Source organism: Hyperoodon ampullatus (genome assembly GCF_949752795.1).
Source record: "Hyperoodon ampullatus genome assembly, chromosome: 2".
Taxonomy (NCBI): Eukaryota; Metazoa; Chordata; class Mammalia; order Artiodactyla; family Ziphiidae; genus Hyperoodon; species Hyperoodon ampullatus.
The window spans coordinates 119,048,327-119,074,741 of record NC_136915.1 but is presented as its reverse complement, the minus strand read 5'-3'; the positions used below and the strand labels follow the sequence as shown (position 1 = coordinate 119,074,741).

General features: G+C 44.4%; 1 protein-coding gene across 1 annotated transcript; it reads right to left on the bottom strand.

The window, feature by feature from the left end:
• Positions 1 to 4,568: 4,568 nt before the first annotated feature.
• Positions 4,569 to 26,193, bottom strand: PCP4L1 (Purkinje cell protein 4 like 1; the record flags this gene model as incomplete). Its single annotated transcript, XM_079722170.1, has 3 exons — positions 4,569 to 4,711; positions 5,557 to 5,611; positions 26,185 to 26,193. The coding sequence occupies 3 exons, from the start codon at positions 26,191 to 26,193 to the stop codon at positions 4,569 to 4,571; spliced, it is 207 nt and encodes a 68-aa protein (XP_079578296.1).
• Positions 26,194 to 26,415: the final 222 nt, after the last annotated feature.

The window sequence follows — 26,415 nt, the reverse complement described above, 5'->3', positions numbered from 1 at the left end:
CCTGTTGAGAACTGGCTTGGGGAATAAGTGAGACCTGGAGCCCTCCCAGGAGTTAGAGAAGAGTTTGGTTTCATTTCATGATGCCCACATCTCTTCACCTTTATACCCTAATGTGAGTCTGTTGACTCTTCTTCCTTTTCTGGGCATGTGTATCAGCCCTACCCGCCAAGTTCTGTGCCCCATTTCTCTAGCCATTTCACTTCAAACCACCTTTAATTCCAGAGGGCCTGCCCCTATGTTCCTTGGAGCACCAGGGGAGGCAGCTGGATGCGATCAAGCCACTGACAGAATTCTGGGAGGAGTCTAGCAGTACAATCAGGTAAAGCCAGAGCTGGTGGTCCCCTAGAAATTTGGGGGACCACAGAGGGTCTAGGTCTTACTTGTGTGGGCTATGAGGGGCCAAGTAGATATGCCTGGGCTCAGCTAAGGGAAGCTTGGCCCTCTCTGCCCTCTAAACTAGGCTGAAGGACGTCCTCGACAACAAAGCTCTCTACTCTTCAGTCATCCAGTCCCTCATCAAGGTGGTACAAAGAGCCCAGATTCTGGAGGCAGACTACCTGAGCTCTGATACTAACTCACCTACTCACTTGCTTTGGGAAGGTTATTTAATCTCTCTGTGCCTCAGTTTCTTCATATGTAAAAAGGAAATAATATGTCATAGGGTTGTAAGAATTAAATGAGTTTACATATGTAAAACTGCTTGGAACGTGGTCTGGCACACAGTACTTTACAAATCTAGATATTACCATTGTCATCACCATTCATGCCCTGCAGGTAGCATAAGGCTAGGGTGTTACCCCAACTTGGGGGACGAACATGATGAAACCTATGTCAACGGAACATTATGTGCAGGTAATACTCAAGTGATCTGGGAGATATGGCCCTCTTGCTTCATTCTTGAAGATCTAGGTGATTAGGGAATAAGAAAGGCCTATTAGTAGTAGCAGTAGTGTTATACCAAGGGGAGACTAGAATCCTGAGAGCAGGAGGGAGAGCTGTCAATGCCACCCTAACCCAATGGCTGGAGGAGGGAAGTAGTCAAGGAGGGAATGAAGAAGCCTCTCCTGAAGGCTTGGGAACAGGTTGACTTTCTGAACATCCGTGGATTGTGAGTTTCTGCCTTTGCAGATCTGGACTCGGGGCTACCACCCAAAAAACCAGAACAGTAGGCACCAGTGATGTCCATCTTAACAAACCACCTGACCCATAAACCCTCAGTTTTCAGAGGCACAGATAGCAGATAATTAAAACTGGAAGACATCAGCTCACTGGAGAGTGATTCCAATGAGAACTTGTTCTCAGGGATGAGTACAGCCCCTGCTCAAAGAAGCTGCCACTCCCACTGAAAACAACTCCAGAAATAAGGGAAACACAGCAAGGGTAGACAGAGAGAGGCAGAGGTGGACAGGAAGGGAAGCTCCCAAAAAGGACATTAGGACAGGGGTTAAGTGTAAGAGTAAAAGATGGAAGAGATCAAAGTGGAAAAAGGTGGCTCTATATTGGGGCAAGTTCAAGGAGAGGTCAAGAGCCCTACCCAGCAATGACACCAAGTCCCTGAAAGTAGGTTGTCCAGGGAAGCAGGATCCTTGTCCTTTTCGCTGCCTGAATTTCTCCCAAGACTTTCACCTCCAAGTTTGGGCTTTGGGAACATATTTCAAGTATCCCCCGCTCAGATCTCCAGACCTCTTTCTCTTTTGACAAGACTCTACTCCCAGCTCTGCCACTCCTACACAGAGAAAAAGTACCAAAAGAGTTAGCAGTGATATAGATGTGACAACTGCATTTGCTTTCTTCCTCGACTGTTTCTAATGCGTGTGTCTTCTGCTAAACCACTTATTATGAGTATTCACCAATCCCTCAAAGACTTGTGGTTTTTGCTCCACAGAACAAAGCACTCAGGAATAATTTCTCAGTGATCAGTACTCAAGGATCGTGTCTCTGGCAGAGAGACAGAATTCTAGGGCCCCAAGGAGGAGTTACACATATGCCAGAGATGAAAGGCTCAATTTGAGTGCCCTATGGTAGAAGTAAGTAGCCTGGGCAGAGAGAAACCAGCTTTCAGAACTTTTACTGAGAACTACTACTGGTCCAGCAAAAGATGCCTAAACCTTTCTTTCCCATTCAAACTCTTTCCCAAAGCAACAGACTATGTTTTTGCTACCATGCTCTTTCTTTAAAATACACATGAGGACAAGAATAATACCCTGGAGCTAGTAGTAGTGAAGGGAAAAAAAACCATGCTCCAGATCAGTGTGGCAAAAAACAAATCAGCAGGTGTCCTCCAAGCAGCAGAGTCTATAGGAGAGGGCTGGTGACAGAGAATGCCACTATTGCCCTAGCATCAGCCAACTCTCAGAAGCTCATATCACCAGGAACAGGAAGTACCTGTTTTACTTTAGTGTTAATAGGGGCAGACCAAGGTGCAGTACAGTTAATCCCCATCTTGTGTCCACGGAACCAGAGAACAGGGAATCCTCCTGTTTTACCAGGACATCCTGGACACACACCTGGTGTGGCAATGAGGTTATCCTTTTAGTTGCCCCTGAGTCCAGCCACCATCATTACTATACTGCACTCAGAACAGATTTCAAATGTAAAATTTCCTTCTCGTCTCTGGCAACAGAAGAGGGCCTTCCCATGAATTACTGTTTAATCCTCCTGATAGTCTATAGCCATGGCTTGTTAGGCATGGATGAACTTTGTAATTTGGTTGCTTTCAGGGATATTGTTCCTTGCTTCGTATTCAGAGCTGCTGCATGGTTCCAGCTTCTGCATTCTTAAATCAGTACTAAGAAGTGAGGAGAGGGCTTCCCTGGTGGCACAGTGGTTGAGAGTCCGCCTTCCGATGCAGGGGACATGGGTTCGTGCCCCGGTCTGGGAAGATCCCACATGCCGCGGAGCGGCTAGGCCCGTGAGCCATGGCCGCGAAGCCTGTGCGTCTGGAGCCTGTGTGTCTGGAGCCTGTGCTCCGCAACGGGAGAGGCCACAACAGTGAGAGGCCCGCAAAAAAAAAAAAAAGAAGTGAGGAGAATGGGGGAGAGAAAGAATTCCTTGTTCGACCTTCAAGCATTTGGCTTCTGGTTTCAATGTATAGAAATCACTTCTCAGCAATGTAAGCCATCATTTTATTCATGGCTTAAAATCTTCAGCGTGACAGTGGTGCTCACTATTGACCCAGAGTCATCTGCTTCTTATCCTAAGTTTGATAAAACAGTGGGAGGGGAGGAGGGTCGTGGGTGGAAGACAAAGCAGGAGGGACAGCTAGCACAGGTCATTCGGGGAGAGGGAGGAAGGGAAGATCAGGCGTGTTTTCAGAGGCAGATCCACCAAGCGTGTGCTCGCTGGAAGGGGAAAGGGAAGGGGATGAGCACCCTTGTAGGGGAGCACCGGGGATGGAAATAGCAGCAGATAGAGACAATGTGGGTGGTGAATCAAGGTGAGGACAAGGTCAGGGAAGGAAGGTAGGAGAGGGCTTCGGTCTGTGTTAGTTTCCTGAGCCATCATGTAATCCGTGCAGTTGCTCTACCACCCTCCCTGAGGCCAGCTCAAGCTTATATTCATATTCCTCCCAAGAAAGAACAGAAGTAGAGGTCAAATGGCCCCACTTGAGGATTTTGTTTATTGTTTTCATAATTATTAAACATGCTAAAATCACATAGAGTGGCTGTTCCACTTCTGCTCTGACTCCACAGTGGGGCAGGTGGGAACTACAAGGGTCACTTGGTTTTTGTGGCTTCTGGGGGTGGCTAGGCATGAGGGGTTAGAGGTAGGCAGGTTAACAAAGCCCCAAGAATTCTTCATATAGTTACCAGCAGTAACTTGTGTCCTTAGAGATCTCCTCCTCCTTCATTTTTCTTTTCTTCCCAAATCAACTGGCGATTTCCTTCCCAAATCTTCCCATTTCCCTGCCTGTGGCCCCTTGAACCTCTTCCACTTCTGCCCCTTACGGTTCTAGACTAGACAATGAAGGAAACTTTTCCTTGTCTCTACCAGTCCCAGTCTCCCTTCCTTGGAACTAATCTACTGAGCATGCACTAACATGGGAACAGTTTGATTTAGGTCTGCCCAGGGGAAAGGGAGGCTCCAGTCCCCACTGTGGCTTAGCTCATAGGAGGGAAGTTGAGGTCCTGATGAGAAGGATGTGAAGGTAAAAAATGCTACCTGAAGTGTGAATGTTGTAACCAGTGGAACAGGGCATATGCCCCACCCTCGGGCACCCTACTCTGAAGGCTTTTCCCTCCCTCCCACATTGTCAGGGGTCCCTCTCTCAACCTCAAATCCTCTTGCTCTTCAACCTCATAGGGCAGGCACAGGTACTGATCAAGGAGCTGTATCCCAAGGAGAAAACGTTCACCCTTAAGCAAGTGGCTGCCTGTTGAATTCTTCATCTTCCCTGTGTTCCTTGTGCCTCTGCAGCTGCGATGGCTTGAGGGGCCAGAGAAAATAATGTATAAGTGTTGAACTTGCCTCAACGAGAAGCTTGAGGGACAAAGAGAAAAAGATACATGGGAGTCAGAGCTGTGGAGAAGGGGAGGGAAGGGAGCAAGGTGAAGGGTAAGGCTGGTTATTCAGGAACTGGGATCCTTTTTCTTTTTCTGGAATCGCCGGAACTTGCCCTGAATAGCAAGGGCAGCCTTCTCTGTTTCTGGTGCTGTCAGATCAATGTCAATCTCCTCCTCCTCCTCAGCCTTCTTGGCATTGTCAGCTCTCCCTGCAGATAGTTGAGAGATTCATTAATGAGTAAACCTGAATTGCCCCAGCCCCTTTCCCCAGGCCCCAAATACAGTGGTTAAAGTCCACTTTCGGGCTTCCCTGATGGCGCAGTGGTTGGGAGTCCGCCTGCCGATGCAGAGAACGCGGGTTTGTGCCCCGGTCCGGGGGGATCCCACATGCCGCGGAGCGGCTGGGTCCGTGAGCCATGGCCGCTGAGCCTGCGCGTCCCGAGCCTGTGCTCCACAACGGGAGAGGCCACAACAGTGAGAGGCCCACGTACCACAAAAAAAAAAAAAAAAAAAAAAAAAGTCCACTTTCTACTGGACTCCGTGAGGTCCCCCAATCTTTGCTAGGACCAGGAATGCCTGATAACTCTCCCAGAAGCTTGAGTCAGGGTACCTAGGCTGAGAATTAGTTATAGTAGATACTCAGGAGCTTTGCAAGTCCTGACCCAAGATGACAAATGTCTTCTATCACCACTTATTCCTAAATCCTGCAGTTCAGAGTCACAGAGCACACTCACTTTCCCCTGTTTCCTCTAAAGTTCTGATTGAGACAGAGGCTGGGATTATTTGATGAGTTTCTTCCTATCACTGTACCTGTTTCCAAGCATTCCAGAGCCAGTTTCTAAAATCAAAGAGTAAATTCTAGTTGGTTTACTTCTTAGGAAAAAGTGGAAGGAAGTTTACAGATATAGTAGTCCTAACCTAGTGCTTTGTTTCACTTATCACATTCTTATTCCTGTTACATCTGACTTTAGGAGCTTCCAGGCTTACAGCCCTACTTGTCTTCATGTCCCTATATTTACCTGTTCTACAAACTGCTTAGCCCACCCCCACTCACCCTTTTCCTCTGGGCCGGCTGCCTGGTTGGTTGCTGGGGATGTTTTGGTGTTAAGCTGGAAAAGAAAAATCACAATATTAGATATTCACAGAAGTATTAAGGTGCCATCCCCGTAGACTCACCATCATCATTTTCAAGCCCTCCTACTACCAGGTACATCCCTTAGTCTTTTGAAGAAGTGGGTCTTGAGATCAGAGAGAGGGAGAAAAGTCATCAAAATTTATTCAACAAGTATTGATTGGTGTTAGGGAAATTGTAGAGGACAAAACAGAAAAAACCCTGCCCTCATGGAGTTTACATTCTAGGATATAGAGAGACAAATGAATAAACAAAATTATTATTATGTTAAGTGGTGATAAGTGCTATAGAGAAAAGACAGGGAAGGGAGGTAGTGACTGCCAGGTGGGAATGGAGAAATACAGTTTTATACAGAGTGGTCAGGAAAAGCCTCTCTGAAAGGTGGCATCTGAGCCAAGAGCTGAAGGAGATAAGGGAGTAAGGGCTGTAGGTGGTGGGCGAGACATTTCAAGAGCCCTGGGGTGGAAGCATGACTAGCGTGTTTGAGGAATAGCATGAATCCAATGTAGCTGGAGTGGAGAGGAGGAGGAAGGAGGAACGACAGATGGAGATGAGATCAGAGATAACTGGGAGTGGGGGCAGACTCTGTCGGACCTTGGGAGTCTTTTTAAGGAGCTTGACTTTTATCATAAGGATAATGATAAGCCATTAGAGACTTTCAATTTGCACATAAGGGGCATTAGGGAGGAAGATGAAAAATCTGTTAGGCGATTATTGCAGAAAACTAGACAGGAGATAATTTTTGCTGGATCAAAAAGGTGTCAGTAGGGCTTCCCTGGTGGCGCAGTGGTTGAGAGTCCGCCTGCCGATGCAGGGCACACGGGTTCGTGCCCTGGTCCGGGAAGATCCCACATGCCGCGGAGCGGCTAGGCCGGTGAGCCATGGCCGCTGAGCCTGCAGTCCGGAGCTTGTGCTCCGCAACGGGAGAGGCCACAACAGTGAGAGGCCCGCGTACCGCAAAAAAAAAAAAAAAAAAGGTGTCAGTGGAGGTGGTGAGAAGTGGTTTGATTCTAGTTATACAATTGTCCCTCAGATTCCACAGGAGATTGGTTCAAGGACCCCCGAGGATACCAAAATCCACAGACACTCAAGTACCTTATATAAAATGACATTTATTTGTATATTGGCAAGTATTTGCATATAACCTATGCACATCCTCCCACATACTTTAAAATCTCTAGATTACTTATAATGCCTAATACAGTGTAAAGGCTATGTAAATCGTTGTCAATACAATGTAAATGCTATGCAAATAGTTGCTGGCTTGCAGCAAATTCAAGTTTTGCTTTTTGAAACTTTCTGGAATTTAAAAAATATATATATTTTCAATCTTTGGTTGGTTGAATCCACAGATTCAGAACCCTCAGACACAGAGGGCCAACTGTATTTTCAAGCTACGACTATTGGTTAAGTGGCATAGTGAGACAACTCAAGGACAGGTCCAAAGTTTTTGGGCTGAGGAAATGAAAAAAAATGAAACTGCCATTTCCTGAAATGAAGAAGACAGCAGGAGGAGCAGGTATTAGGGAAAGGATCAGAAGCTTGTTTTTGGACAAGTTTGAGATTGCCTACCTAATTATCCAGGAGGAGGGTTTTTTTTTTTTTTTTTTTACATCTTTATTGGAGTATAATTGCTTTACAATGTTGTGTTAATTTCTGCTGTATAACAAAGTGAATCAGCTATATGTATACATATATCCCCATATCCCCTCCATCTTGAGACTCCAGCCCACCCTCCCTATCCCATCCCCTTAGGAGGTCACAAAGCACCTGATCTCCCTGTGATATGCAGCTGCTTCCTACTAGCTATTTTACATTTGGTAGTGTATATATCTCACTTTGTCCCAGCTTCCCCCCCCGCCCCCCTTCCTCAAGTCCACTGTCTACCAGGAGGAGATGTTTTTATAAGCTGTTGGATATTCAAGATGAGTTAAAGAGAAGGCTCTTGCCTAGAGATATAAATTAGACATTTATTAAGATGTGATTGGCATTTAAGCCATGAGACTGGGTGAGATCACCAGGGGAGTGAGTTCAGATAAAAAGAAGAAAAGGGTCAAATCCTGGGGCATTCCGGTGATTAGAGGTTGTAGAAATGTGGAAAAATCAATAAGAAAAGTTGAAAAGAAGCCAGGAGAAAAGTCAAGAGATTATAGTACTTTAGAAGCCATATGAAGAAAATATTTCAAGGAGACAAGAGTGATTAATTGTGTCAAATTCTGCAGGTAAGGGACTTCCCTGGTGGTCCAGTGGTTAACAATCCAGCTTGCAATGCAGGAGATGCCCATTTGATCCCTGGTCAGGGAACTAAGATCCCACATGCCATGGGGCAATTAAGCCCACGCACCACAACTGCTGAGCCCGCATGCCACAAGTACTGAAGCCCGCACGCCTAGAGCCCATGCTCCGCAACAAGAGATGCCACCACAACGAGAAGCCCGAGCACTGCAACAAAGAGTAGCCCCTGATTGCCGCAACTAGAGAAAGCCCACGCACAGCAACGAAGACCCAACGCAGCCAAAAATTTAAAAAAAATAAAGTAAAACCAGTCAAGATATTGTCTCTATCTTCCAGGCTGAGTGAGGAGATAAACAAGTAGTCAAATAATACTTCCTGAGCATTTATTACGTGCCAAACCCTATCCCATTTAATCCTCTGAAATCTCTGAGATGTCATCCTATTTTATAGTTGAGGAAACAGGCTTAGAGATGTTAAAGATATTGCTCAAGGTCAAGCCACACTACTAGAAAACAGTGGAACTGGCTCTGGGACCCAGGCAGACAAACTCCACACTCTTAGCCACTGTGCTATGTCCACAAGATTGAATACCGTCGCATGCTGACACAAATATGCTAATATATTAACAATTACTGAATCTAGCTGGAAAAGATATGGATGTGCATTGAACAACTCTTTCAACTCTGATAAATTTTTCTAACAGAAAGTTAGGGGGAAATAAGAAAAAAATAATAATTTAAAGTAAAATAAAAATTATTAAGATAAAAAACGCTGGGACTTCCCTGGTGGCACAGCGGTTAAGAATCCATCTGCCAAGGCAGGGGACACGGGCTTGAGCCCTCGTCCGGGAAGATCTCACATGCCGCAGAGCAACTAAGCCCCTGCGCCACAACTACTGAGCCTGTGCTCTAGAGTCCGCGAGCCACAACTACTGAGCCCATGTGCCACAACTGTTGAAGCCCGCGCGCCTACAGCCTGTGCTCCGCAATGAGAGAAGCCACTGCAATGAGAAGCCTGCGCACCGCAACGAAGGGTAGCCCCTGCTCGCTGCCACTAGAGAAAGCCCATGCGCAGCAGCGAAAGACCCAACGCAGCCATAAATGAATAAATAAAGATGAAAAACGCTGATGCAGTGCTATATTTGATATGGAAGTGCATTTTAAAATAAACTACAAATTTAAAAATTGTTAGGTAGATGGACAATTCCATCTTTTTGGATGTTAAAATTTGGGGCCAAACAAAGACGGCTTTATTGATCATGTGTGATTTTCAAAGGATATATTGGTCACATTTATACCGCCTTTTCAAGTCCTGTGATTTGTGTATTCCTAGCATCTTGCAAAGTACTGGAGAGAGCAGACAGTTATAAAATAACTATCTAATCTTTTTTATTATTTTTAAAAATTTTATTATAGTATAGTTGATTTACAATGTTCTGTTAATTTCTGCTCTAATGTTTTTTTGTTTGTTTGTTTATAATTTTATTTATTTATTTTTTGGCATGTTGGGTCTTCGTTGCTGTGTGCTGGCTTTCTCTAATTGCAGTGACCGGGGGCTACTCTTCGTTGCGGTGCACGGGCTTCTCATTGTCGTGGCTTCTCTTGTGGAGCATGGGCTCTAGGCGCAGGCTTCAGTAGGTGTGGCACATGGGCTCAGTAGTTGTGGCTTGCGGGCTCTAGAGTGCAGGCTCAGTAGTTGTGGCACACGGGCTTAGTTGCTCCGTGGCATGTGGGATCTTCCCGGGCCAGGGCTCAAACCTGTGTCCCTTGCATTGGCAGGCAGATTCTTAAGCACTGCTCCACCAGGGAAGCCCTGTTGTAATGTTTTTAAAAGTTGATATGGTCCAGGGACTTCCCTGGTAGTGCAGTGGTTAGGAATATGCCCAAGAATACAGGGGACATGGGTTCGATCCCTGGTCCGGGAAGATCCCACATGCCACGGAACAACTAAGCCCGTGCGCCACAACTACTCAGCCTATGCTCTAGAGTCTGCGAGCCACAACTACTGAAGCCCGCACGCGTTAGAGCCCGTGTTCCACAGCAAGAGAAGCCACTGCAACGAGAAGCCTGCACACCACAATGAAGAGTAACCCTCGCTCACCACAACTAGAGAAAGACCACGTGCAGCAACGAAGACCCAGCGCAGCCAAAAATAATTAAATTTAAAAAGAAAAGTTGATATGGTCCAATTTTTGTAAAATATATTGATTGCTTGTCTATGTATATGTACATTTTTATTTAAAAATCTGAAAGAACATGCACAAGGGTGTTCCCCAAACCCTATGGAATTCCTGCTAGTCCCCCTTTGACCAAAAAAAAAAAAAAAACAAAAAGTTTCCATGAGAGGAAGGGTTGTTCCTGAGACTCTTGGGAGATGGGCCACTCGTTACTCTTTCTTTTCCCATGATCTTCCTGTAGTCAATATATATATATATTTTTTTGGGGGGGGCACATGATCAACGGAATAACCCAGTAGTTAGCTAGGTGACACTTTCCACACTGGCACGCTGTCATCACAAGAGGTCTGTCCACACTGCAAAAGCATGAGATAGATGGGGTGTTTAGTAATAGGATAATAGTCAATAGTCCAGACAAGAGGGTCACGGGTCAAGAGGCAAGTTCTATAGTCCCATGATCTCTGACTTCAAATCCTACTTTCTTTATTGCCAGCAAATCCCTGAATCTGATCCTTGCTTTAACCATTATCCCTCTCTCTCTCTATAAGCCTGTTCCCTTAATCCACCAATTCTTTTCTTTCATCTCTCCCCTTTGGAGGAAAATCTGGACCCCAGTTCTAAATATCTCCCCTCGAGTAGCTGTCCCTTCCTCTACCTTCCTTCTCATATCAGCTAACCTTGAGAATCCTCGAAGCAGGAATATTTGTCGGGGCTGAACCACACCCGCCACCCCTTTCCCTCTGCCCTGCCAGCTGTCACATTCCTGAGTCTCTCCTGAGATTACTGACCCTGGAATGGAGCCATGGCTCAGCTGCTGTCTAGCCACCCAGGGGCTCTCCGCTCCATTTGGCTTAACTTTATGGGAGGTCACTACGGAGACTAGAAAAGGGCTCTGTAAAGGAGAAGAAAACCCCTATTACTCACAATGCCCCTTGAAATCTCTCTCACACCTTCTGCTAAAAAGTAATACGCTGGGGCTTCAACCTGTCCCTCTTCCCTGTACCCTCTCCAGCCAGTTCTCAAATAGCTACTCTGAACACTATGGATTTCTGGATTTAGTGGTTAGTGATTTGCTGAGGTGGGAGGTGGGGGCAGTTAGATCACAGGTTGTTAGCTCCCACCCTCTACATCATACTCAGCCCTTTACTGGTCCCTGGTCTCTGCCCCAAGCCTCCTGTGTATCTTCCAGAAACTCAGCAATTTTAGATGAATCAAGGTCCTCTGGTGCATCCATCTGACAGCCATCAGATTAACCATATTTCTGGTAAACCAAGGAGGCACGGAGGTCCACTCTGGATGAACCAGAAACCACGTGTGCTGTAAGAGTGTCTCTTACAAAAACTCACAACTCCAGAGGATCAGTGCTCACCCACAAGAGCTGTGACAGGTGAACATCTCTCAGCCGCTCTCTCTCAGCCTCTCATTCTAGCCAGGTATGGATTATTGGAAACTCTCAGGTGCTCTTCTACTTCTTTCAATACTGAGCTCTTCTGACCAGAAATAACAACAGTGAAATGGTTTAGCAAATCCTTCCTTTTCCTTATGGGACCCACCTAGGGGAACTGGAAGAAAACAAGGACTTTAGAATGCCACTCCGCCTCATCTTATTAATAATCATATATATTGATATAATACTTACTTTGTGCCAGTCACTTTTCTAAGTACTTTAACACGTTGAATTCTTACAACAGCCCTATAAGATAGGTATTGTTACTAGTCTCACTTTACAGATAAGAAAACTAAGGGCCAGAAGAGGTTAATTAACTTGCCTAAGGTCATATAGCTAAGAAGTAGCAAAGCCAGGATTTGAACCAAGGTGGTCTGACTCCAGAGTCCACCCTCTTGAACATTATGCTATGCTGTATTCCAGTCTCCAGCCAAAGGCATAAGCATGTGTATGCATGTGGTACATACATACCATATGAGAAGGATGTCCAGTGTGAAACTGATTTAAATAGACAAGTGCTCCCACACAGCAAAGCAATCCCTAGGTAAGAAGGAAAGTCCTAGAGATCATGATTTCCTTCCATTCCCACAGTTAGACAGCTGTATTCAAGGACCAGTCTCTCAATCCATAGTCCCCAACACTTGCTTGATATACACTCTAGAGGGTCCTGTCCTCCTAATATGGGGAAAGCTTACTTGTAATTTGAGAACCTGATCCCAGACCTTACCTACTGACTCAGATTCCTGCTCTGCTAGTTGAGCTAGCCTTGCTGATTCTGGCTTTCATCTTGATGTTTGCCCAGTGGGCCTCCTGACACATAACCGGCTGACTCCTGGGGGTTAGCCATAGCCTGTGTGTGTGTTTTTCACTCCCAGGGCCAGATGCTAGCCTTTCAGATTCTGAGAATTCCATGTGCAGGATCATCCTATTGGTTTCCATTTCAAATGACTCTCTTGCTTACATTTAAGCCTGTTATTCCAAGTTTCTAGTGAGTTGAAGCTTGGTTCAGTTCAGCCTCACTGTCTACACAGGACTAAATGTTTCTTACTTCTCAACATGTAATTAGCAACTATGAGGCCCATCAACTCTTGCCTTTCCCTAGAGGGCCCTAGTTTCTTTCCCTGCCTACCTTCCTGTATTCCTTTTCTCCTCACCTCTGGGCCTGATGTGCTCCAAATTTCCATTACACCATCTTGGCAGTAGCTGCCAATTCCCCATGAGTATACTTTTGTTTCCTTTGCAGTTCAAAGTTGTGGACTCTCCCTTCCAGTGTGGAAGGAGGAAAAGGAGAGGTCTGCTGGCTTAGGGGTCTTCTGTCTTCAAACTTTGAGAGACTGCAGAGAGGGATATGACACAGCAATATCCTCCCTTTCCTGACCCTATACCTCCTTCCAGGGCATTTATCAGCATTCAGATGATGTCTTGTCCTTCCATTTGAGCTTTAGATCCCATTCCCTTTTTCTCCTCCTCAGGAATCTTCACAATCAATTCTCTTGACTTGCTTATAAATAAAACCTCTTCCTTTCTTTAAAACCAAAAAAACAAACAAAAAAAAGCCTTCCTCAATCTGAATTCCTTCTTCACCCACAACTAGAGTGAAAAGAAGCGGGTCTAGGACCAAGCCTTGAGGAACCCCAATATTAAAAGGTTAGGGTGAACAGATGGAGAAATATACCATGTTCTTGGACTGGAAGAATCAATATTGTGAAAATGACTATACTACCCAAAGCAATCTACAGATTCAATGCAATCCCTATCAAACTACCAACAGGGCTTCCCTGGTGGCGCAGTGGCTGAGAGTCCACCTGCTGATGCAGGGGACACAGGTTTGTGCCCGGTCTGGGAAGATCCCACATGCCGTGGAGCGGCTGGGCCCATGAGCCATGGCCACTGAGCCTGTGTGTCCGGAGCCTGTGCTCTGCAACGGGAGAGGCCACAACAGTGAGAGGCCCGCGTACCGCAAAAAAAAAAAACAAAAAACAAACAAACAAAAAAAACAAAAACCTACCAATGGCATTCTTCACAAAATTAGAACAAAAAATTTTACAATTTGTATGGAAACACAAAAAACCCAGAATAGTCAAAGCAATCTTGAGAAAGAAAAACGGAGCTGGAGGAATCAGGCTCCACAACTTCAAACTATACTACAAAGCTATGGTAATCAAGACAGTATGGTACTGGCACAAAAACAGAAATATAGATTAATGGTTCAGGATAGAAAGCCCAGAGATAGACCTACGTGCATATGGTCACCTAATTTATGACAAAAGAGGCAAGAACATACAATGGAGAAAAGACAGCCTCTTCAATAAGTGGTGTTGGGAAAACTGGACAGCTACATGTAAAAGAATGATATTAGAACACTCCCTAACACCATACACAAAAATAAACTCCAAATGGATTAAAGAGCTAAATGTAAGATCAGACACTATAAAACCCTTAGAGGAAAATATAGGAAGAACACTCTTTGACATAATCCACAACAAGATCTTTTTTGACCCACCTCCTAGAGTAATGAAAATAAAAACAGAAAAAAACAAATGGGATCTAATTAAACTTAACATCTTTTGCACAGCCAAGGAAACCATAAATAAGACAAAAAGACAACCCTCAGAATGGGAGAAAACATTTGCAAATGAAACAACGGACAAAGGATTAATCTCCAAAATATACAAACAGCTCATGGAGCTCAATATCAAAAAAACAAACAATCCAATTAAAAAATGGGTGGAAGACCTAAATAGACATTTCACCAAAGTAGACATACAGATGGCCAAGAGGCACATGAAAAGATGCTCAACCTCACTAATTATTAGAGAAATGGAAATCAAAACTACAATGAGGTATCACCTCACACCTGTCAGAATGGCCATTATCAAAAAATCTACAAACAGTAAATGCTGGAAAGGGTGTGGTGAAAAGGGAACCCTCCTGCACTATTGGTGGGAATATACATTGATACAATCACTATGGAGAACAGTATGGAGGTTCCTTAAAAACTAAAAATAGAACTACCATACGACCCAGCAATCTCACTACTGGGCATGTACCCTGAGAAAACCATAATTCAAAAAGAGACATGTACCACAATGTTCATTGCAGCACTATTTACAATAGCCAGGACATGGAAGCAACCTAAATGTCCACTAATAGATGAATGGATAAAGATGTGGCACATATATGCAATGGAATATTTCTCAGCCATAAAGAGAAATGAAATTGAGTTATTTGTAGTGAGGTGGATGGACCTAGAGTCTGTCATACAGACTGAAGTAAGTCAGAAAGACAAAAAGAAATACTGTATGTTAACGCATATATTATGGAATCTAAAAAAAAAAATGGTACTGATGAACCTAGTGGCAGGGCAGGAATAAAGACGTAGACATAGAGAGTGGACTTGAGTACATGGGGGGAGGGGAAGAGGGAAGCTGGGGCGAAGTGAGAGTAGCATCGACGTATATACACTACCAAATGTAAAATAGATAGCTAGTGGGAAGCAGCAGCATAGCACAGGGAGATCAGCTCAGTGCTTTGCGACGAGCTAGAGGAGTGGGATAGGGAGGGGGGGAGGGAGGCTCAAGAGGGAGGGGATATGGGGATATATGCATGCATATGGCTGATTCACTTTGTTGTACAACAGAAATTAACACAGTATTGTGAAGCAATTATACTCCAATAAAGATCTATAAAAATAAATAAATAAATAAAATGTTAGGGTGGTCCTTTCAAAATAGTGCTGGAACAATTGGATAGTCAATTGCAAAAAAACCTCAATCTATATCTTGCACCCTATACAAAAATTAACTTGAAATGTATATAAAACCTAAAACTATAAAACTTCTAGAAGAAAATACAGGGGGAAAGTATCTTTGCAACCTTAGGGTAGGCAAAGATTTCCTAGATACACCAAAAGCACAATCCATAAAAGAAAAAAATTATAAATTGGACTTCATCAAAATTAAAAACTGCTCTTTGAAAGACACTCCTAAGAGAATGAAGAGACAAACTACAGACTGGAAGAAAATATTTGCAAATCACAAATATGATAAAGGACTTGTATCCAGTATATATAAAGAACTTTCAAATCTCAATAGTATGAATACAGTTTGTAAAAAGGAGCAAGATATTTGGACACTTCACCAAAGAAGATACATGGATGGCAAATAAGCACATGAAAAAATATATATCATTAGTCATTTGGGAAATTTGAATTAAAACCACAATTAGATATCATTATACAGCTATTAGAATGTTTTTTGTTGTTGTTTTGGGGGGGTTGTGTGTGTGTGTGTGTGTGTGTGCGTTTGTGCACGCATGCACTTGTGCATGCACACACATGTTTTTGTTGGGTTTTTTTTAATGACTATACGAGGTGCTGGCAAAGATACAGAGTATCTGGAGTTCTCAGACATTGCTGGTGGGAATGTAAGATGGAACAGCTAGTGTGGAAGTGTACATTTTTCATACAACCCAGCAATCCTACTCCTAGGTATTTACTCAAGTGAAATTAAAACATACGTCTACACGTAAACTTGCAAGTGAATGTTTATAACGGCTTTACCTGCAATCACCAAAAACTGGAAACAACCAAATGTCCCTCAACTGAGGAATGGGTAAACAAATTGTAATACATCCATAAAATGTAATACTACTCAACAATTAAAGAAGGAATGAACTACTGATACATACAACAACATGGATGAACTTTAAAGACATTATGCTAAGTGAAAGAAGCCAGACCCGAAAGGATACACGTATACTGTATGATTCCAATTATATGACATTTCTTGTAAAGGCAAAACTATAGGTACAGCAGACAGATCAGTGGCTGCTAAGGGCTGAGGTCATGGGAGGGGTGACTATAAAGGAAAATGAGGGAATTTGGGGGATGATGGAACTGCTGTATATCTTGACTGTGCTGGCAGTTACACGATGTATATGTTTGTCAAAATTCACAGAACTATATCCGGATAAAAGTACATTTTACTGCATGTAAGTTATACCTTATTAACTTATTAAGTTATACAAGTAACATAATAAGTTATTAAATAATAAGTTATTTTTTTAAGGGGAAAGAAGGTTAAGAGAGGTCAAGAAGCTAGCAAAGACTGAGAAGGAGCAGTTAGAAAGGTAGAGTAGAAAGGTGACTGGGGAAGGGGTGGGGGCCAGTGTCTCTCACGTCTCTTTTCTTTTCATAGCTGGACTTCTCAGAGCACTTACTGTCTCCATTTCCTCACCTCCCACACACTCTCCAACCCACTTCAACCTAGCTTCTACGCCTATTCCACTGAAATGCCTCTTTAGAAAACCAATGTGCTCTATGATAAGAAATCAAATGCAAAAGTTTCACCTCCACTTGGCTTGACCTCTTGAAGCGTTCAATACTCATTTCACCTTTCTTGACACATATTCTTTCCTTGGCTCCTGGGACATCACAGTTTTTCCTGGTTTTTCTCTTATCTTTCTGGACACTTCTGTCAACATTTAAGTATTGGGGGCTCTCGAGGTTTAGGGCTAGGCTCCCTTCTGTTCTCTTTTCCTAGATGATCTTTTCTGCACCTATGACTTCAGTTATCATTTATACAGCACCATCCAATAGAACAGTGGTCAGTTATCTACTACTCACTGCCAAATCTGGTCTACGGCCTGTTTTCCTAAATTAAGTTTTACTGGAACACAGCCATGCCCATTGTTTGCATATTGTCTGTGGCTGCTTTTGCACCACAATAGCAGAGTTGAGTAATTGCAGCAGAGGCCACAGGGCCCACAAAGCCAAAAATACTTGCTACCCAGCCCATTACAGAAAAAGTTTGCAGACCCCTGCAAAAGAACTTTTTTCAATGATGGAAATGTTTTATATCTGTGCTGTCCAATATTTGGCATCCCCTAGGCACATGGGGCTATTGAGCATTTTGAAATGTGGCTAGTGCAACTGAGGAATAAAATTTATAAATGTATTTAATAAGTTAATAATTTATTAATAACTAATAAGCTAAATAGCTACATGTGGTTAGTGGCTACCATATTGAACAGCACAGAATGCCACTGATGGCTCAAATGTACAGTTTTCCCTTGGTATCCAAGAGGGATTGGTTTTAGGATCCCCAGGGATACCAAAATCCACAAATGCTCAAGTCCCTTACATAAAATGGCACAGTACAGTCTGCCCTCCAGTACCCATGGGTTCTGCATCCTCAGATTCAGAAATTCAATCCGCTGTTGGTGGAACCTGTGGATGCAGAGGGCAGACTGCGTACCTCTATCCCAGAAATCTACTCTGAGCTTTAAAACATCTCCACTTGGATGTTCTATGGAAACTCCAAACTCTTTGTGTCTCAAACTAAATTCATAATCCTACCTACCCAACCTAGTCCTCTACAAGTATTCCCCATTTCATCCAGTTGTACAAGCCACAAACCTAGAAATTGTTCTTGACACCTTTCTTTCCTTCACATTGCATATCCAATTCAATATTAAGTCCTATTAACTTTATCTCCCAAATATCTCTTAATCCATTCACTTCCACCATCCTAACACAGTTGTTTCTTATGTGGACCACGGTGATAGCCCAAGTGGTTACTGATGCTCTTAGGATAAAGAAGAAAATTCTTGTTTTTAGAAGAAAATTCTTAACACAGTCTAAAAGGCTTTACATTATGCAGCCTCTGATTACCTCGGTAACCTCATCTCTGTTTCTTCTCACCTCAGGACCGTGGCACATGGTTCCCTTACCCCTGCTCCCCTTTTACCTAGTTAATTCCTATTTATCCTTCAGAGCTCTCCTTAAGGGTTCCTTCTTCCAGAAAGCCCTTCTTAGCTCCCCAGACTGGGCTAGGACCCTCATAAGTTTTCACAGCACCTGGTATTTCTCCTTAGTAGTACTTGTTACTAATGTAATTAAATAATAATTTACTGATTAGATATTTAATGCCTGTCTCCTCCATTTCTGTGCGAGTTCCTATGAAGAACTCGCTATGAGGGTAGGGGCAGTGTCTATCTTACTCACTCCTGTAGTCCCAGGGTCTAGCACGATATACACTCAGCATATGTTGAACAAATGAAGGGAGCTCCTACTCTGCTTTATTTGCCACCTCACTACAATTTCTGAAGTCTAATTTGTTTTCAGATAGCTGAGGGCCTCATTCTGTAGCTGGTTCAGAGATTGTGAAGCCAGGTCATTGTTTTTCCTCACTTCAGTAGATATGCCTGAAAAACAGCTGAGGATGAAGTGGAAGAACTTCTCTAGGAGTGTATTTCATGTTACCTGTATTATAGTTATTGTGTATTTGTCTTACTTCCCCTTCCCCAACTTCACCACCCCACCAGAGTCCATTTCCTTGAAAGCACATTTAATTGTGTATCACTTGTAGTAACTGCAACCTATGTCTTGCACATAGTAGGTACTCAGTAGATATTTGTTTATGTGAATTAAAATTTTCTCAAGCCTCAAATTCCTGGTGGAAGCAATATGTCATATTAGGTAGAGTTAGACAGATCCGAGTTCATATCCTGGATCTGCATTGACTATCCCAGCTCTCCCATTCCTAGCTGTGTGACATTGGGTAAATCAGTTAGCCTTGCTGTGCTCAGACATCTCATCTGCAGAAGAGAAAACATATCTATCCTGAAAGGTGAAAAGAACTAGAAAAAATGTATGTAAAATACCTAGCATATATCAAAATAAATAGTTATTATTTTGAAGTAATGTAACTCTGGATTGAATATAAGAATAGGTCAAGTTACTGGGGTGTTGCCTGGCTCAAGGCCTGGAATCAAAGAGTAGAGCTGCCACAGAGTATATCTTCACTAAGTGGGACTGAAGGAGGAAGGGAATACCTGGGATGGCTCTAAGGGCCCTTGAGGCTTATTCTGCTACCAAAGGATTTCATAACTGTTCTCTTTTTACTCTAAACCAACCCTGGAAATCACAATCTCCCTGTATGCCCAATATCTGTCCCCAAAAATGCTGACAATAGCTCTAAACCTTTGGTAAAGGGCCCAACAAGAGTCTGCTTGGGCAGAAATTGTATTCTGTATAGCAGCTGCCCATGTCTGTAACCCTGGAGCCTCCTGAAACTACTCCCAGGTCAGAGGTGTACCAGAGGGGACCTCCGATGCAGCACCTCCATTAATGTTCATGTTTCATTGCAAAGAACCCTTAGACACAAACACACCCTATTTTTTTTTATTTTTGTTTTTATTTTTATTTTTGTAGACTATGGGGAGAAGATGATTAGTGCTCAGGAGCAAATAGACCATATCTCCTCAATCAATCCTTTGTATCTGAAAGATGACTGTGTAAATCCATCCCTTGCCTCAGAAAGATAGTTTGTTAGTATTGGCAAAGCACCTGAAAATAGTCAAAGTGGTAGCGACTTAGGTTCTTTTTCCCTATAGCTGTCACTATTGGGGAATAGGTACCCTATAACTCTAGGCCCTACTCGCCCTGCCCCCTTCTTGGGCTGCATTTCTTCCTTTCTTTGTCTCTTTCATCCTTAATGGTGTTGCCACAGCAACCATTGTCACGCGAAGAGGCAAGATAGTGTCACCCCCTCTGTTCCAAGCAGCAATTTAGAACTAACCATGGAAAAGGTAAACTACCCAGATTTCCCCATACTCCTCATCCCACTGGGGTCTTTAAAGAGGTATCACAGGTTGTTAGCAGCAGCAACAGACAGGAACAAAGGAGCACCTCATTGTATCTGTATCACATATACTCTGCTTTTGCATGATATAGCTTGGATGCTGGGCAAAAGAAAACACATCATATACACCTAATAGTACTGTTAGAATCACTTAGCTCAAATGAATAAGCACAAGGACTCAGAATCCTGTCCTATAGTCCAGGGCAGGGAAATCTAAAAAGGGCCTGAATCCTAAATATGAGCCCCAAAGACCCCTTTCTGGCCTTAGTATTGAAATAAATCCTAGGCCTTGTAAGCTCCCTGCTTGCTTTAGAGATATGCAGAAAGTGAAGGGAGACAGGAGTTAGTGCATCTGCTTTCAAGTAGTGACAAAGAGGCTTCAGCCCCCCAGGGACCCTTTTATCCCTGCTGACATGTTCTCCCCCAATGATAAATGAAGTTCACTGCTAAAGATCCTTAGAGAGGCCTTTGGGATCCCCTGGTGCCCCTGAAAGACCCCGGACTGCTGTTTTTGGAGCACTGTTGGAACTGTTTCAATTCTTTCAGTGCAGCAACCAGCTGCAGTCCTCAAACAGCTTCAGAAAGACTTGCTCAAGGTCACCCTCAAGATAATAACAGAAAAAGAACTAGGAATCCTTACTCCAGGTTCTACAGACACACATTCTTTTCCTAATGTTTCCTAATGCATGGAATATAACCCAAATACCTTACAGACAGGAATAGAACCTAAGCAGTCAGAGCTCCCGAGCCCCCTGGTCTGTCCTTCCCCTCTCAGCCATCCCACCCCTGTTTCCTGAAATAGCAGTACCCCTCACTGGAGTCAGGCAGAATTCTTTGGCTATGCCAGCTCATGGTATGCGGAGAGTCAACAGCGCCCGCCCGTTTGCCCCCAGCATGGGCTGCCACAATGTAATGAGCAGTTATTTGTGGTGCTCTGCACACAGCTTGGAACTGTGCCTTCACCCCATACTGAGGGTAGGGGGTGGGGGAGAGAGAGTAGTGCCAAAGCATCATTTATTACTGTAATCTCCAGTGTGCATCCCACCCATGGCGTTATTGTCCCAAAATAAACGTATTAATCCCACCACAGCCTACAAAGCAAACACTCAGCTGGAGGGCTTTGTGTGGGAGGGAGGCAGCACCAAGGACAACAGAAGGGTAAATGGCACCTCTTTTCCCTGGATGGGGGGTTGGGAAACCTAGGTGGGGCTGCCTTCTGGCATCAGCCTGGAATTAAACAATAATCAGGCTTCAGGGAGGAGAATGTGATAAGGTCTAGGCACCTGCAGGGGTGCAGATTTCTTAGAAAAAGTGGTTTGGGATCTGCTTCTGACTTGGCTTACTCTTGCAGGCAAAATAATTCTGGGGCAAGTCACTTTGAGCAGTAGGTCTGGAGTACGGATTTAGAAAATCATGCACTTAGTATTCACCACTCACTTTGCCAGCGTAATGTGTTCTTCTTTCCCTCTTCTAGATTTCTCCTCCCAAAGCCTTTGTACTCTCTTTGGAAGTCAAGTGGCCAAATGAAGGAGGAGTAAATGTTCAGCGCCTGTTTGATTATCAGGTACAGCAATTTTACTTAGATACCTGTTTTCTGCACTGGATCCTCCAAGTCAAATACTTTATAGAGTTAAGAGAATTGCTCATTCCTTTCTTTTCTGAAAGAAAACCTCTCCTTCTGGTCCTTGTTGCTTTACAGTTATGGAAATCAGTGATGGACACCAGAAACTAAGAATGCATGAAAAGGGGACCTCCAGACTTCCCCCTTCCTACACTCCTATTAACTTACCTACTCCACTTCAGCACATTCATTGCACACACTTTTAAGGAGACTAGGCATCTTGCATCAGGAAGAATAGTGCTTCCCCTGTCTAGTATTCTACCAAAATTTACCCCGTTGGTACGTATCATCCTACGTTGGTCTCTCCTCTCTCTCTATCCTCTTGCTCAGGATTTATTAAATCACACTGCTTAGATCTCCTATAGAAAGTATTTGTAATATATTCCTTCAAAGTTGCATGTAAATTAAACCATTCTATCATTGGAGTCACATGTTAAAAGAGTCTTAAGGAAAGTTCTTTGGGGATAAGAAGGCAGCAGTTCTATGCCCCAGTGTTCGTTCTAATACTGTGTAAACTTAGATAAGGTTTGGGCCTCAGTTTCCTCATCTGTAAAATGAGAAGTTTGGACCAGATGATCTTTAGGGTTCCTTGACAAATCTGAAATTATATCGCTAAAATGTTTTGATGTATTATTTTAGATTTTTTTGGTAAAAAAAAACCTGTATTTCTTCTAGATAGAAGGATTTTTGCAAAACTAAGCTTAGTTTTTCCATGATAACATAGACTCATGAAAGACAATTTGGAACTATAGAAAAACAGAAAGAAAACAGGGGGAAGCATTCATAGAACCATTACCTTGAAAAGACAAGGTAGTGACTTGCCTTGATTGACCTGATCCTACTTCCTCCTCTGCCTTTGCAGCCCTATCTCCATCACTGTCATCAGTTAAGATTCTCCATGGACAGACATGAAAGCCACATCAGGTTTGCATATTCGGACTCTAGCCACAATACTTATGGTGCCTGTCCCTACAGAGACTTGACATTCTAAGGTGTTACTGATAACAGCTGCAGCTTAGGAAGAAGACTCGTCTATATTCCCAGGTCACAGGATGACAAAGTCATCCACTTTTATCAGCCAGAGTCTCCTGCTCAAGCAGCTAAGGCCAACAACCTGGACTGGTGACTAAGAAAGGTATGAGCAAGTTCTAGAACCAAATTCTGGTTTCTCTTACTTCAGAAGATAGATATTTCTAGAGGTGGAAGGCTTTCCAATATCAAGCTCTTCTGTTTTATACGTCCAACATAATCATCATAATAATAAAATAACAGTGAGTGAGAAAGAAAGAAACTTGGATTTCCTCCAAGTCCCTACCAGGTTCCCTAACAAATGGTTCACAGAAGACATAACAGAATGATGTCACCCTGACCAAACTTCCATTGTGGAGGAGGTTGTAGATTCAGGCAGATATGCACAGGAAGGAGAATGTGATCCCCAAAGTGTGATATCCCATTCCTATTACCTAGGAGGACAGCAAACAGAATAATAAAGGAGGGAGTACTGGTTCTAGTGAGGTTTCTAGTTGATCTGTCCCTTGCTCCATCCCCTGCCAGCTTGGGGACAGACACTATGGGGCAGACACCATGGAACTAGTTACCAGTCATCCATAACCCCCATTTCAGCAGAATGACTGCTGGACCAAGGGATTCCTCCAGCTGGGTTTTTTACAGTTGAGAAGTGCAACAGGATCACAGAAGAACTTGCAAGTGTGCTTTAAGCCGCCAGATACACCATATGACAAGGGATTATAGGAAAGAGCCCTCATGGACTGAATGTATCTCCCATCCCCATTCTTCACCGAAACTAGCAAAAAGTTATTAAACTATAAGAGATAGACTGTGATTCACAGCAATCAAGTCCTGCCTGCAGCTGTGAATGCAGACAAGCTGGAGATGAGCCCCTGCGGCTCCTCTGCACACGAACACGCACACTCACAGGGAAATGCTCTGCTGCAGTACTGAGTGACAGCAGAGCCAGGAAGGGAAAGTATAACCAGAGACCTTCCCCAGCAGCGTCACCAGGACCCTACACTTTTCCTCTAGGTCTGGAGACCCGCTCCCCAATTTTTGTTCTTCATTTGAAATGGGAATCTCTTAAAGAGATCCCAAATTCTCTCATTTCATGCAGTTTCACTGAAGCAAGACAATAAGCAGGTGGGGGAGGTGAAGCTTACATAAGATTCAGAGTGCACAGGGCTTTCCTGGGCTAGGGCTCCAGCCTGAAAGAGGAGACCCCTGGGGCTGGGCTGAGAGAAATAAGAAGTTTGGAGTCTCCCTAGAGCTTCAGAGCTCTGGGCAACACTTCCACTTTTCTTCATAGCTTGTACAAGAGGAAGAAAACAGGCTGGGTCTTGGCCTCTGGGGAAGCAGAGGCCCTTTGGGGATCTGGTTCAGAGACAGCTGATCTCTGTGTAAGCCCAGGTGACTGCTTCTGGATTTTATAAATACTCATCCCTGAAACCAGGCTCAGCTGCGTATTAGGAGGCAGCTTCGACAGCTAAATTGCTAGTTAGGACCAGTTCACTCTGACAGCCTGGGAGGCCAGGCAGCCCTGCAGACACCGTCCATTACTTCCCATCCAAGGATCCCACTCTCATCATTCTACTGAGTTCCTGATTGAGGCTAGTCAAGTACAGCTGCTAAGTCAAGACTTGACTTTCCCCTTAAACAGCAAATTATTTTTCTTGACACTGCTTTGTGACAGCTTTGTCACCCCACCAAATATCACCCTAAATCCCAGTCCCTGTAGTGTATCCTACAGAGAGGCTGTGCACTTCCCCTAAAAAGCACAGGCTAACCACACATCTTCATGTTGGCAAAGACTTCAGATCACAAACCTCCAGGGGATGGCTTGAATTGCAACTTTCAGATTTAGAAACACTAGGGGGGCGTTGAACTCTAGACCTCAGTGAAAAGAGGGCAAAGAAAACCTCTCTTCTCATATTAGGGCTGAAAGAAGCAAAAGGAAAGAAGATTGAATTTTTTTTTCCTTTTCTTTCTTCCTGAAAGGCTGCTGTGGTCACAGTCACAACTATCTGAGGGACAGGAAACCACTTTAGTTCATCTGCAGCCCCCAGAGTAGCTGAATTTTCCAGGATAAACTTAGTGGACATGGCAACCAAAACATAGTAGTTGGCACTAATTGGCTCCCTGGCCGAGAGCTTTTGGTAGGAGCCAGCAGAGCTCCAACTAAAGATGAAGATCTAAACTGAGATCTCGGCTACAGGGTCCTACCCTTTCACTAACCTTGTATCCTTGACACTTCTCATGCCAGTTTTCTGAAATACTCTAAAATTAAAAAAAAATTAAATTTTAAAAGAGAGAGGGAGATAATAACAATATCTAACATACAATGAGTGCCTACTCTCTGTCAGGTACTGTTCTCAGTACTTGGCATATATTATCTCATTTAATCATTAGAACGACCAGTATTGCCCCCATTTTGCAGATAAAACACTGAAGCAGAGAAAGGTTTAGTAAACTTGCCTAAGGCCGCATGGCTAGTAAGCAGTAGAGCTGGGATCTGGCATATAGCTGAGATGTTGGATTTAACACAAGATCCTGGGCACTAGGAAAGGGGTTGCAGACAGCAAGCCTGTGATGTCACTGCCCATACTGACTTCACTTAGAAAGAAAGATCCTTGTCTCTGGATGCCTACAAATGCAGTCAAACAATGGAAGAGGTCTTTCCCAGTCTGCTTTGACCCCCACGGATGCACAGCGTTCTTTGAATAGAGGAAATCACAGTTAATGGACTGGGTCTGGCTCGGATGACCACGGACCCTGTGGAGACTCGGGGTGTAACAAGCACTGCAGAAGGAGGTCTACTCTTGAAGGGGACATCTCCCCAGGAGCCAGACAGGCCCCCACTACAAGGCTTCTGAATATCAGAATGGTCCCTCCAACGGTTGGTTCTTGATTGAATGAGTGGAGGGTAAGATGCCACCTTCCTAAAAGGGGCGAAGTGGCCACCCCAGGGGACGAGGGCTGGAGTTCTCCGTTGAATGCTACATAAGGAGTGTAAAAGCAATACAGCCCTAGGAGAGGGAAGACAGAAGCTAATGTTTTTCTCAGAAGTCTGGGGAGTGAAGGGAAGCCCAAGTAACCTCGGAGCAGTAAGACCTATGCAGAGGGCAGTATCCTGAGGATAAAACTTACGACCTGAGATCTCAGCCCTCCCATTCTACAGTCGATTCCAGTCCCCCAAAATCTCTACCGACAGTCAGGGAACTTAAAGCCTCCCTCTTCCAATCGCTCCCCAGCACTCCAAGGTGGGAGCTTTCCCAGAGAGGCAGGGGGCGTCCCGGGAGGATTCTCAGCGGCTCTGGGCTGCAGCACCCTCCCTCGCAGCCCTGGAACCCCGAGCCGCGGCCTCCCCGCGCCGCAGCCCTAGTCCGCAGCGGCGGGGCCGGGCAGCGCCTCTCACCTCGCTCATCGCGGCGGCCAGACGGGACGCGCGGGGCGCGACACGTGCAGGGGAGACAAGGGGCACTCAGGCTGCTCGGGCGACGGCCGCGAGTTGCCGGGCTCTGAGGCAGGGGCCCCGCTGACGAGGCGAGGAGAGTTAGTGCGGAGAGCCGCTGCTCCAGTGCCCGTACCCCAGCTCCAGGTGCTCAGCTCCCTGCCAGAAGTCCCCGTCCGACCCTGTCCTGTCAGA